Source organism: Fopius arisanus, unplaced genomic scaffold (genome assembly GCF_000806365.1).
Source record: "Fopius arisanus strain USDA-PBARC FA_bdor unplaced genomic scaffold, ASM80636v1 scaffold00042, whole genome shotgun sequence".
Classification (NCBI taxonomy): domain Eukaryota; kingdom Metazoa; phylum Arthropoda; class Insecta; order Hymenoptera; family Braconidae; genus Fopius; species Fopius arisanus.
This window is the reverse complement of record NW_011887781.1, coordinates 552,304-566,820: the sequence shown is the minus strand read 5'-3', so window position 1 is coordinate 566,820 and position 14,517 is coordinate 552,304. Positions and strand designations below refer to the sequence as shown.

At 39.2% G+C, this 14,517-nt stretch overlaps 1 protein-coding gene across 1 annotated transcript in view; it reads right to left on the bottom strand.

Moving 5' to 3' along the window:
• The window catches only part of LOC105266942 (neurexin-1), a 98,015-nt gene that overhangs the window by 11,321 nt on the left and 72,177 nt on the right, over nt 1–14,517 (bottom strand). The window contains exons 18-20 of the mRNA XM_011305456.1: nt 13,647–13,940; nt 13,257–13,435; nt 12,029–12,200 (exon numbers count right to left, since the gene is read on the bottom strand). Of these exons, the coding sequence (XP_011303758.1) occupies nt 12,029–12,200; nt 13,257–13,435; nt 13,647–13,940 (645 nt within the window). The remainder of the gene's footprint in view (nt 1–12,028; nt 12,201–13,256; nt 13,436–13,646; nt 13,941–14,517) is intronic.

Below are 14,517 nucleotides of genomic sequence, written 5' to 3'. Positions count from 1 at the left end.
GAAGACGTTAATTAATGTAGCGGAAATAATTCGTAATAATGTTGGACAGTGAAGTGAATGATTTGTTGAGAATATTTGTGGCTGATCGATAGGTTCGAGCTGCAGAATATTTTTTCGTGAAGATTATTGAGATTTGTGGGTGAATGGGCGAGAGTTTCGTCTCCTGAATCCTTAATTTCTTCTTGAAAGAAGTGGCTGATGAGGGGTAGCTAACAAAACCAAACCCGACCAGCTACCCTTCTCTGATCTCCTATTCCAACTGGGAATCAGTTTCCCCTGAAGCTGCGAAGATTCTCACGAGTGCATATAACCGACATTCCACAGCCATTTCCAGTGCGACACATATAAACTCCCGTGGGAAGATTTTTTTTTCTCAATTCCTCGACGACGTGATAGAGAAGTCCATTGAGTCTGAGCTAGCCAGTGAAAAGGGTAACGAATTAACTCTTTCGAATGTCTAACCGCCTACTACCGAATCACATAATCTTTAGCCCCTGAGAAATCGCTATCCCACGCTCCAGTTGTCGTCAGGAAGTGACCAATTCAATCTCATCCCTCCATCAGCAATCATCCATTGTTTAATTCATCGGGAATTCTATATATTGTTACGAGCCTTGGAATGCACTCATTGGGAAAATTGAGAGATTGAAAATGTTGAAATTTCATGGCGATTGAAAAACTCCCGAAACTTTTTCATCAAGATCCCCGGGGCCAGTAAAATGGTTTATGGGGCCATCCTGAGAGGTGATGACGGCTCATTTTTTTTTCTCACGTCGACAGCAAGTGTTTGGGATGAGAAAGGAAATAAAAGGAAGGGAATATATGTGGAAAAAAAAAGTAAGAGAATATGTGAGACGTTGGGCGCGTGAGAACGTTGTGAGGGCGCGTGGGAAAACGGCGAAGGCGCATGGCGCTTCTGGTAACAGGAAAACATTCAGACTCGAGAGGTTAATCAACCATCTCTTATGACGGGAATCCCATAATAAATGTCTTCACCCAATTTATTCATGGATGGACTGACCAATTTTCCATTTTTTCCCTGACCAAAAAGGGCGCCCTTCCCCGCGCCCCGAAACTTGTCTATTTTCTTTTCTTTGCAAATTGAAACAAATTTATGATTAATTAATGCTCCATTTTCAATGGGGAATTTTATATGAAATCCCTGGAAATATCCTTATCGAGGACTTATGCATTCATGGGATGCAATAATGAATTTTCAATTCTCTGGTAATTTTTACTCCCGATTTCGCATTTTTTCTCAGGTCTCCCTGGTGCGGCTGAAAAAATTTTGGTGAACGCTTTAATGCTATTGAATTCTTCTTCCATAAAGAACATCCTCCACCTCGCTTCTATTGATCATTGATCCCAGTCACATTGAATTCGCTGGAGGGAGAAAAAAAAAGAAGAATATTTAGTGCATTGTGGAGAATCCTCCGGTTTCTCAGCGTGAGAAAGCGTCTTGTACGGGGCAACAACAGTGAATACTTGAAGCAGGACTACAGAAATCTGGAGAAGGTGAAGTCGAATTCCTAAGGGACACCTCGGGTTTTCCTTCTGGGTGAGAATAATCCCTCACGGAAATAATTGAAAGGATAGGGTTGAAAGTTTGGAGAGTCTGCTCCATTTCTAGAACAGGAAATCAGACTGGAAGAGCTGGTGATCGATGGGTACCTGGTAAGGACATTTCAGGTAGCAGAATTTAGGGTTTGCAAGTCAATGGAGATATGGCCTCCTGTAAATGCCAGGGGAGAAGGTTAGAAAGCAATTAAAAACTGGAGGGATAAGAGAAAATTTTCTGTTTCTCACATTTGCTGTTTTCATTCACGTGTCAAAGATTTCAGCTAACACTAAAAAGAAATTATTGAAGATGTCAATTTCCCTGATTTTTCTGATCTTAATGACAATTGAAAATTATATTTATTGTAAGTGGCAGCTGGCGATGTGAATGTTTTATCCTGCGACGACGTAATTTTGTATTAGATGTCGGAATTCGAAAGTCTACGAGCATAAGCTCATAAAATATATAGAAATCAAGATAAACAACTAGGTCCTTATGACCTTGAGGTTTTCATGACGATCCCTTCAGTAAACAACTGCATTAGGATCTCATGACTTGTGAGAAGCCGTTAGTCCTTTTTAAAGGAGGAAAAAGACGTCCTTCCAACGGTAAGAAATAATATTTATCACTTCAAGGTACGATAAAAATTATTTCATGAGTGAAAACGGCGCATAGATTTTTCATCAATTTTTAATTCATTTCAAGGACAGATTTGGAAGTTTTCTGTCTGAGGAAATGGGTCAGTGAAAAGATAATGAACTGATATTTTCCGGCGAAAAAATAGTATCTCCGGGACTTGACATACATTTTCACGCACCTGACTCAAACCTTTTATTCCTAGACTTTTGACATTCACTCTTCAAAATGACATGTTGAGATAATTGGGGCAGGGCAGTACACGAGGGTGAGAGGTACATTAAAATATCCCTTTGCCCTTCCCCAGGGGTGAATAGAGTTCCACCAGGTGCTGTCATAAGTATCAGGAGTAGATTCTATCCGCACATGGAGTCAATAGAACTAGTATTGTTGTGAAGAAGTATTTGCAGGAGGCACTAATATTAAGAGAGCATAAATGACGAGGTAGATGAAGTCGTTGAGAAGAAACCGAGAATTGGTAATAGGATTTGACAAAAAATTTGTCCTATTTCCCTTGAAAATAGAAAATCTCCCGTTTATTCAAATTCGTTGAGATTGTTCGCGATGTTTGTTCAACCCTTGAGACACGCGGTATAAACTAAAATAACCGTAACCGGTTATCCCGTATTAATACACCAAGAAATAAGATAAAGATTCCAAGTGGAACTGACCAGAAAGGGTTTAGTCTCAACTCCATGGGTCTGAAGTATCAGGAGAGCAGGTGGCACTTGCCTACAAAATCCCCAGGTATAGAATGGTGAATAGTGTAACCTGAATGCTCCTGGGGATCAATTTCACGCCGAATTTCACTTCTATTCAAAAGAAATGACTTTAGTAAACAAGAATGCCAGGACTTCAGAAAGCACTTGGAGGAGAATTTTCAGAGATTCGCTTTTACGCCATTCCAACAGAGGAAGAATAATTTCAGGGGTCGGCAGACACTTTAAACCCCCCAAAAAAAATCAGGGTAGCAGGACTCCAAGAAGACCTGAGACCACTGGAATCATCGAGACTCATATATAATTTTTTTTTTTTATACAGAAGAAATTCTAGACGAGTGACATGAATAGGTCAGTCGATCTCAAGCCTATTATTACCCACTTGTAATTCGTTTGAGGCGTGAAAACCATTGTGAATACAAATTAGTCGAAGATTTTTTATCAGGGCGACATGAGGAATGAGGAGTAACTGCCGAAAACTCAAAAGCATTGGATTTAGAATTTATTTGTCATGAAAAAGCGCAAATAATGAGGGATTTCACAGAGACGATGACACAAGTCTCGAAGTCTCGTATGATTTCAACGAGTGGAAATATGTTAACAGAAATTTCATACCCTCGTTGTAACAGGATCCCATATCATCATCGAAAGTTAATTTTTTATAGTGAAGAGGATGAAGAATTCGGATGATGCCGAGGGAAGGGGAATTTACAAATGAGTTGACATGAATTGCTGCGTTCGTGATGGTGTTGTATGTTAATTACCCGTCGGTACGTATTCGGAAGGCGTGAAAAACATTGTAAACTCGAATTAATCGAAGACATTCGATCAGGAATGTAGGAAAATGAAGGAAGCCACCAAGAAACTAAATGAGAGATGACGGAATTTTGGAGGAAAGAGCGGGTGAAGAAGGCGAAAAAATGGTCCACCTGTCCAGCGAGAGGGTTAATTTATATAAAACCAACACCAGGAATTCATGTGACTTGGGTAGTGACTGATCATGATTTTCTATTTTTTTTCTCCACTTTGTTCTCCATTATTCGTTAGTACAACCCTGAGAGATGTAGAACAGCGAAAAGGGTTAAGAATTCGAAGAGAAATATGGTACCAATGGGAACAGGGAAACACGTGGCAGCTGAAAGGTTCACCATTTGGGTCCTAGTGGTCCCAATGGTGGGAGTGGTGGGACCGGATTTTTAAATGAGAAGGCACAGGTAGACAGTGGGGCCTTCAATCAATAACGGTTAAAGTCACTTTTTGTATGTTATTGATTGGGAGAGCATGCGGGGGTGGAGGAATTTTTGGGGATTATTTTTTGGAATTTCAGAGAGGATTGAACAAATTGAATCATCTCGGGTGTTCACTGATCCGTGAGGCGGCATTAGGAATCTAAAATCTTGGAGGAGGCATTCTCGAAAAGTAGATGGAGGATCGGACCGTCGGTTGAAAAGCCGTTTTAAAATTTCTCAGGTCAGAAAAATATGAGGGTCATGTGACGGAATTTTACGACTGCTTTGTCGGGTAGGGGGTGATTTGCAGGGTATCTTTTACCCCTAAGATTGTAAAATTGTCAGGGCAGCAGGAGAATTGTAGAGGTGAGGTTGTTACAGGGGTGGTCTTCGGGAAAATCGAGGCGCTTGGGAAATCTTTTGTTGAAGGTTGGAGTCTGCGGTTTACAATGTAACATGGAAATAGGGGAGTATTTTGAAGAGGAAGTATGCGGAGGTTTTCCGATTTGCATGGACACTCCTGCATCCTCGGTTTGGAATTATTTTTCTGTATTATATTTCCCAAGAGAACCGCGAAGTGCGAAAAAAATTAGTTAACGACCTGCAGCAATTATCGGTTTAGAAATTTTATACAAATAAATATCAAGTGATTAAAGAGTCCAGTGGTGAAGTCGATACGTCGAATTCTGGAATTTTCGTTTTCACCTCAACTTGACAATTTTTTTTTCTCTCGTTTTGTGACTCCAGCAGGTGATAATGAAAATTGATATCTGCGACTGCCACCACTTCGACGATGAAGTGGGAGAAAACTTCACAACATACTTCCTCTCGACTAATGATACACTAATACTATCCAAGTTCCATTCGAGAAGTTGAAGTCGATTGGAGTTTCCAGTGTCTCCCAGTACTCACGACTTCAGAAAAAAAACCGCTTCCAACAAACAAACCTTCAAAAAAAAAAAACAGATAGCACTGGCATGATATCAGGGCACCCAAAACCTTGAGAAGTTAATTTCCAAATAGAGTGTGGAAAAAAAAACATAAACTGACCTCAAAGGGACAGGAGACCAGAAGTCCCTCCACTTCAGGGTGGAATTTTACGTGTCCAGGTAAAATGGAAGAGCCATAAACGTCGAAAATTTCCGTTTCGAGAAGGGAAGTACTCCCTCGGCCCTCATAATATTTTGGTACTTGTGAGAAAAAAAATCTCCCTCAAGGGATAAACACGGCCTCCTCAAGACGTTGGAAATAAAAAAGAATTGGTTTCGGAATAGTGAAGGCGACTTCAGAGCAGATAATCCTTTATCTCTCGTTTTTTAATCCTTAAAAGACGTACCACCGTGTAAACAGGATCCAGGGGATCATCAGAAGGCAGAAAGTTGCGAGGAAATGTATCTTTTCTTTCTTCTTCGAGAATACCCACCACTTCAACACCTGGCTTTTGATTCTGGGCAATTTGACCATCGGTTGTGTATTTTTTTTTTCAGAAAGTCACTTCTTCGTTTCTCATGTTTCATTAATATTCGTGAGAAGAGTCTGTCCCTTCGGGGTGAAAGTCCACTCCAGGACTCAACCGTCATTTCTTGGAATGAGGGGAAAAGGGAAAGAGGAAAATATGGGCTGGGATTTTCCGGGAAAGCCCCGGGGATTCTGAGAGAGAAATATCCGTTGGGTCTTTGGAATGCCTTTGAGAGGCCGACTTTTTTTAAAGGGCGTTTTAAAGCACCTGCTTTTTTTAAATTCCAGGGGATTTAAATGTCCTAGGTCAGGTGGTGCAGCACCTGCCGGCGGTTACGTCTTTTACCCGGGGGTTTTAAAACTTCCTGTGCAACCTCTTCGAGTCTCATGGTGCTCGATTATTCGTGAGAATCATCGGGATGATTTGGCTTTTTTATTTTTCCGAGATTTCATTTCTCGTGGTACATTCTCACAGATGACAATTGTTTTTTTGTAGGCTCTTGGGATAACCAGTAAAGCCAGAGATACGAGTGAAACCGGCAATTATTCTCACGATGCGTGAGAAGTTAATGAGATTATTTCATGCTTACGCGTCATGGATTTTTTTCGGCTAGATATTTGAAGATCAGGGACATTTAATTGCCAATGATCTGGTATTGCTCATGGCTCATTAAAAATTCATGACGTCTCATGTCGTCCGTCGGTTTATTTAGTCCTAGGCACAAAGGGGGTGAAACCACCGAAAATCGATTATTGCCTCTCAAACGATCTTTCCCATTGTTCGGTTGGAGAAGGTTTTATGTCGGTCATAAACTCGGATTAAAAAATTCTTGAGGCTTCTCACACAACGGCTACAGCTTCCCAGAATTCTTCACATAGGTTACTACCTGATTTTTTTTTTATCTCGGGGGTTCTCTCATTCTTGGGAATCATCACTTTCCTACGGGAGACCAACTTTATCGTGTTTGTCTCGACTACCCGAGAAGGAATAAACCGTGAGAACGTGGTTTCGAAAATCGACTGGAGTTTCTCAGAGTTACCAAGCATTCAGCAGAGCAGAAGAGATCTCGAGGACAGGATGAAATATAATAATATGCGTGGGACATCCCTCTGAGGGATTCAACTCAATTCCTATTCACATAAACTATTGCCACTTTCAATATCACAAGTAAATTCAATCGACTTTTATGATTTCAATCAATTTTTCGCCAGTAAAAAATCTATTGAGCTGTAGAAATTTATTGTGATAATGAAAAAAAATAAAGATTCATCATAAAAAAAAATTATTCATATAAAAATGTTAGATAATGTTATTTATTGGTTGCAACTGCCTTTCATACTATTTAATTTCATTCAAATAAATACTGTTCTAGTTGGTGATACCTTGGTACTTTTTTTTTTATGATGAATTTGCACCGAGAGATGAGATCTTGAAAAATGAATCTGCCATTCTCCCACTCATTGAGATTAATTCCAATTCCGAGGGATTCCCTGGGTAAAAACTTCCTTCCCTAGACTGATTTCCTATTACATCCCCGTAAAAATCATCTCCCATTGAGAATTCGTTCTCACGATTCCCGAGGGTTCCCACGGAGTCACCGTGGGTTCTGGGAGGAAAAGGTCTCCACAAAAAATAAAAATAAAATAAGAATAAAAATAAATAACCGAGAATAAATTCCTAAATTTCTTTTCTCCGATGAATATCTAACGGAATTTTTCCCACTAGTGTGTCACATTACTCGGATAAACGAGAGTGACCTTGAGGTATTTTGACGATGAAAAAATGGTCAGAGGGCACAGGTCAAATTTCATTGAAGGCCACATCCGGCGATGGGTTGAAGGATTCTGGAGGATGCGGCCACGAAATTCCAGACGGAGATCAAAGGTCTTCGATCCGCGAGGGGACCGATACTCCCACGACCCCCGGGGCCTGGAGGAAGACCCAGGGACAACCTCGAGGCAACCGTGAGAATATTACCCTGTGCCTGCGGTCAGCTTCGTCGAGAGTCGTATTAGGGCACCAGATTCATCGAGAAAGTTCCTAAGGTACACCTCCCAACCCCCGCCAATTATTTTCTCTATAAATTAAATCCTCACTAAATTCAATAAGCTCCCCACCTATTTCAATCCCAAATCTGGAATATAAATAATATTCTCGACTTGAGAAATTATTTTCCTGAATTGACAACTCATAGTGCCCATTGGAGAATTTTTATTCCTGATTCTCTCATATCTATTGAAAACATAAATACAAAAAATCGTATTTAGCGCTCTTCAGATATATTTGTATGCGCCGAATGGACTTCTCATACACGAGGAGATTACCAGTTTCCTGATCATAATCTCGTTGATGTAATGTCGGTTCTCAACGCAATAATACCAGATCATTAGCCATTGAATACAGGGCACCAGAAAATCCCAGCCACAAGGATTCTGCGAATAGATATCCCTAATTAGTGCACAGGATAGTATATTTGACAGATTGAGTACCCAAAAAACATGACCTAATATGAAATTCCCCTCAAATCCACATTTCCCCAATTTTCTAATCACCTCAAACGACGACAAGATAATTTATTAAAATCATTTTCTAAAGACTAATTCGATTTTTGAAGAGTAAAAATGATTTTATCCGAGGAAAAAAAATATTGTCTCGATACTGGCGTTAGAAATTGAAGAAAGGGGTAGGATTTCTAATGGCCGTGAGCTAAATAAGAATTAGGAGATCAGATACGTGAGGACCCTATCCGATAAAATGGGTGAATAGCTCCTAATACCTGAGGTGCACCATAGTAACCCCTTGTAAAGATGGTGGAGCGGTTGGAACCGAGAGAATTTGGCTTGAACTATTTAAGTATCAGGGGAACAGAAGTGGCAGTAGGTAGGTACGAAGGGTTTATTAGAATTCACGAAGGGACGGGGGTTCAGTAAACAATGGAGGAGAATTATCCCCTGTGCCAAACACTCAATGAACACCACCCAGAGACCTACAACGTGACCTTTTCCAATAGAGAAGCAGAAGCTACAAGAGGTACCACTATCCACCCCCGACTCTATGTTCATCCCCTAGGGGGTGCGAAGGGTGGAGGGATTATCCGTATCACCGGGTTCACACGCATGTGCCGAGGCATGTTCTGGCAAGACATGTGGAATATATAAACCGGATGAATATGATATTGATAGCTGGAATTTATCAAAATATATACGCACTACTATAAAAATTTGGGAGTCATTAAAAAATGATAAAACCTAAAAATCTCGACTTGACGTTTTCAGTTATAAATCGTAAAACAATGTTTTATTTCCGGGTGTTCATTCCGCACAAATAAACACCATATTTATTCAATTGTTCAAACATTAATCATTGCAATAAACCCGTAATTCATTTTTTTTTTCAATTTCCTATCGAAGAAATATCTGATCACCGGTATCCGTATCCAATTTCCCCAAGAGGTTGTGAAAAGGAAGAGAAACCCTCAGAAAAAGTAATGAAGTTCTGAGGCACGAGAGGAGACGCGTGAGAATATGTGTCTTAGGGACACGTAACTATCCACATATGAATCAGGGAATGAGAAAGTACGAAGAGGCACATCCCCTGAACAGAAATGGTCTTTTGAAGTCACAGGGAGAACGAGGGGTGAAGTCCCTACCCCACCATTCAGATATCAGAGTGGAAGGCTTTCAATGATTCTCGATATTCTGAGAGACAGGCAAGTATAAGTAACTCTCAACCCAGGATTCTCGCTTTTGAAAACTTCTACCTGAAAGGCCCACCTCGGCTTTATTTTACTTTTTCAAACCCAAGACCCACAAAGTGGCCGAAGGGTTAAACGCGCTCCTGAAAAGGATTAAGGTAACAGAATAATCCAAAAGGCATGACACTCCTCTGAAAAACCCTAAAATTCCACCCAAAATTGATGTTTAATTAATTACGATTTTAAAAATAAATGATTCATGATATTAAATAATTTATTGTAATAACGATTAATCTCCTGAGAAATGAATAATCACACAATTATCGGATTTACAATAAAACTGATGAACAATAACTCAGTGATGAAGATTGCAATTATTCAGAAATAATTAATTATGAAGGGTCGCCTTAACAGATACGACAGCTTCAATAATGAAGAGAAAAAAAGTTTGAATTTTTCCTCCCTGCGTTAATAGAATTGCGAGAGACCTCAGGAGTACAAGTGAGAGGAGAACAAAAGCTCAGGCATATGTAGAAGTCAGTGAAAAAAAAAAAGTATAACCGAGAAGTAATGAAATAGGGCACTCTGACACTCCAATATAAAAATGGGGTCACCAAGTTATTTTAATTGCTCCCACAACTGTGAGCGCTAATTAACTGCGTTGTAATTAGAAACATGAGAGAAGGAGGTTGAAATTTTCAGTGAAGTTCTACTCAAGAATGAGGAAAACATAAGGTACTGATGAGAGTTTGACATGAAAGGGGAGAAAAATTCTGCCACCGCGTTATTTCGTACTTTCGGAAGTTGAATCATTTTTTTTTTTCGTTTTCCCATTTTTCACGTTCGAGGGAAAAAAAATCTAACCACCGTAAAATGGCTGTCTGCCTTCTGGGCAGCTTCACTACGCATAATTTGATGAATTCAGCTACCAGGCTTATATACCGCAATAGAGCTAGAAACTTTGAACCGCACCACTAAATTTATTCTAATTAAATCAAATGAGATTCATCTCCCCCTCTGTGCTAACGGCCAACGAATGCAACCACTTCTGGATATGGACTCGTTCTCGGGGACCATTTACGACTCTCAACTTAATTTAATAATTTTTTTTTCCTTCAACTCTCAACCGTTTTTTCTTACGTCCTTAACTTTCAACTTCCTGTGCTGCATTCATAACGCGGGGTAAATAACGCTGTGCTCTCCATTTTTCAAGAATTCTCCATTTTCTCTTCAGGCAGATTGAAATTGAATTTTATGAATTTTCATTTCTGATCTATGCCGCCTGTTTTATTTGTCCTCAAAAATAAATTCTTGATACCGCTATTGTATTTCTGCTCTCCTAGTGACTTCCCTTCGAAAACCGATACTCCAGACACATTTGAAAGACGATACTGCCCAACCCCAAGACGTAATCTATCTCGTAATCTATCTCTAAGATGTCATCTTCACTGGACTATATCTCGAAAAGTAACAGGATTTCAAAAGCCGTCAGGAGAGCTGAGAGGCGGAATATTTCTGAAAGTTCTTGACCATTGAAATCCTCGAATTTCCAAAGATCTTGTTATATCGGGCTATCGATCACTTCTAATATTGACTCTAGTACCAGGCAAGCATGTTGTCACTGAAATCCCCATGGAAAGTGAAAGTGGGCGGAATCATTATTCGCAGGGTGAGGATTAGGAATTCAGAACTCCCGTGGAACTTGAGCCCCGAAAAATCTTCTGACACTTTGAATGGAAAACTTCAATTCATCGCCAGTTGAATGGAGTGAATAGATCTTTTTCAAGCGCATATTTCCACCGGTTTGTTGAGTATTCATGGATAAATACGATTTACTTCTTGGATCTTTAGGATTTTACCCACCCACTGGGACTCACACAATGGGACTGAAATGTTTTGACAGATCGTGATATTTATCGTCACGCTCGTACCAATTATCTCCAATTTCTATACCAGGTTTTAATGCTGGGCGAGGAGGTGCTCTCAAATAGTCGAAAAATTTTCCAAAGACGAGTAACTTTTCAAAAGGTCACTAGACCAGGACACCATATGCCTTAAGAATTTTCTTGGTTTTCTCATTTCCTTGATAAAACGAAATTACGAGAGACAATCCAATTAAGCGTGCCCGAATTATCAGAGATGCATAAATATTGAGAAAGTCTAGGACATATTGCACTTGAAATTGAAAAAAAATCGAAAATAATAGGCTTTCTGAAATCCGAAGAACATAAGCTGGAAGGGAGTATTTTTCTAAAGAGATTCTCTTGGGGAAAATCTGGAAGATTTGGGATGTCTTGGGGACACAGGCCGATTCGAATCTCAGACATTGGGTTCTGACTGGGGCCACGCCTCTCGAAAAAAGGGCCTAATCAAATCACTTCCCCCTCCTATACCTCGACACTCGCCAATCAGAGAGCACTAGAACTTTTAGTGGGAGACGAGAGTCCTCATGCAATAGGCCGCAGTCGAGAGTTGTCTTTTATGTGGCTCACAAGATTCGTGCAGTTTACATATAGTTTTTACTGTTATAAATCTGTGATAATTAATTGTAATCGAGTTTTTTAAAGTGTATATTCGCTGTAGAAATTGAATGAAAACAGTTCGTCTTTAATAATAGGAAATTATCGGTTTGTGCGTAATTCAGGTTTCGGATATAAAACGCATCGTAAAGGTGTAATTAATTACGTGGTGACTCGCTTCAGAGATGAAAGAACATGAAAAAATTTAACTCACCGGACGGATGATTGGACTGCACATCATAATCGTCAATTTGTAGAGTGCTGTTAGCCCCATTCCTCGTAAACCTTATAACGTGATACTGGTTGTCATTGACTTTCACCCCAACTTCGCCGATTGGATGATCGTTAGTGCCCATATTGTAAACAGCAAAAATGTTGCCTTCGACCTGGAAATATGAATTTTCCTGATTGCTTGTTCAATTTCCCGGAGATGAGATTAAAGTGGACTATTTTAAATTTGTCAAAACACTTCAACAGATCGATTCGACTAATAGACGAGTTTTCGATAAATATCTCTGAATTTATGAGAGATATAAAATTTTAGCAAATAACTTTTTCGTAGCTCTCATTCCAGCTGACAAAAGAGGTCATATGAAAAATTTTACCAACTCTCTTGGATTCAGAGATATTTATGAAAAATCATGGAGAAATATTTTGGGTGGTGAAAAAAAATGGAGAATTAATTGTAAATTGAATGAGCGGCCGCGTTTTAAGACAAAATGGGCTATTTCAATCCTCAACTCAGCTATTATGCAATCTTCCTTGGGATTGTGTTCCCAGTGTTATACCTCTATTAGTAAAATGAACCTATGCAGTGAGAGTTCAATAGAAATAATTGAATCACGATTGTATAATCGATCATATGGTATTAGTGTTGGGATTTAACTCAAAGACCCCAATGCATATGCAATCTGATAGGCTGATGGTTATATATCAGTATAGACCTCTGAATTTCGTGAATAAATAGAGCAGAATTGATTATTGCACCGGTGGAGTTTGTAACAGGGTTACAAACGACCCAATACGACGATAATAAAATAGTACATTCATGATATTCGTCGTTTCAATGAAAATATTGGGTTTAATGAAACGAATAGTCTCGTGGGGATATTTCGGTGAACACTGGTAATGTGGAAATGGAAGTTTACATAATACACAACGATCGATGCAGTCAATCGATATTTAGTCGAACCAATTCAATTATTATGTTTGATGATGGCGTTAAATCGAGTTCCTTTTTCAGCAGATTAATGTCACATAAAAATTATTTGAAATTTCATGGTAGATGAAATTATAATTCGCCCAAAGGAGAAATTACCGGGTGTCCAATTTAAAAAAGAAAAAGTGAAAGAAGTAAAAATTCAACAGACGGTGTACTCGAATTATAGAATAAATATTTTTGGAATGAAATAATATCTATTCAGAGAATTATATTCACTAACTATTTCGATTTCCAGATAGTCATTACTCGTCGCTGATTCCATTCTCAATAGCACTGCGTCATTAATGCTGGTGACAAATCCGAGGGCTACAGTGTCCCGTTTCATTTCAGGCCGACGATCAGTCGGGAATGTATAGGTAATTAATCCTCTGCCTGGTCCAAATTCGTAGGCAACGGCTTCTGCAAATTAACAATAGCATATTTCTCACACAGGAACGAAAAAAAAAAATGTCTTCCCCACGTGCAAAATGGTGTGGAGATGACTTGTCTGTATTTCCTCCCGAGGGTTAAACGTGATTTTTATATGTATTATTTATCATTGCATTATGTGTATCGTCATGTTTTTCACTGTTCAACGAATAAAATATCTTATGCATGTTAATTATCGTACCGTCATTACACGTTGGTCCACCAAAACTCGTCATATCACAGTCACAAGTGTAGCTATTCCACTGCTGAACACATGCCCCGTGATTAGCGCAAATGTCATGTGTACATTTCTTCCCAGAATGCATATTAGCGTAGACATCACAGCCTGATCTAACCAGTGAACTTGTTACAACGGTATCTGACATGAGGTCAACACTCTCACCACTCAGGTCAAGTGAGGCTAGACATCCCTCAAAGCCCTGACGACTCAGTATAGGACTGGGTAATTGAGCGTACTGACTCTTCTCCACTCCACCTGAAATTATTACGTCATTTCAATATCATCCATTCCATTATTCACTCGTTACAGTAAACATCTTCAACTGAATTTTAATTCCACAGCAACTCTTCAATATCGCTAAGTGGAATTATCATATTCATTGCCGTTTGTATTCACCTGTCATTTTATTTAATTAGGTACCTGCATATATCTTACGCATGTAGATTTTATTATTGAATCAATTTCAGAAGAGTTTCATAAATAACTGCATTAATTATCATTTATGGAGTATTTGTGGAATGCTTCTAGATTGAAGTTGTTTTATTGAGGCCACAAATTTGAAATGAAAATTGCCGGGGACTTTTCATTATTTCCGGTTGTAATCAACACGAGATAATCCAAAAATGGAATGATATAGTTTATGAGCCGGGCGAGTTAATGTCTCTCTGTATACAGTAGAATTATGCTGTAGTCGCTCTGTTTATAATTGCATCACTCTTCAATTTCTTTTATCGTGTATCTTTCGATTTGCCCAGTGTATTACCCCTCGTCGCCCACATGTTAAAAATCCACTGTATCGTTCGGTGACAAATTCAATTCCCGAGGAAAATAA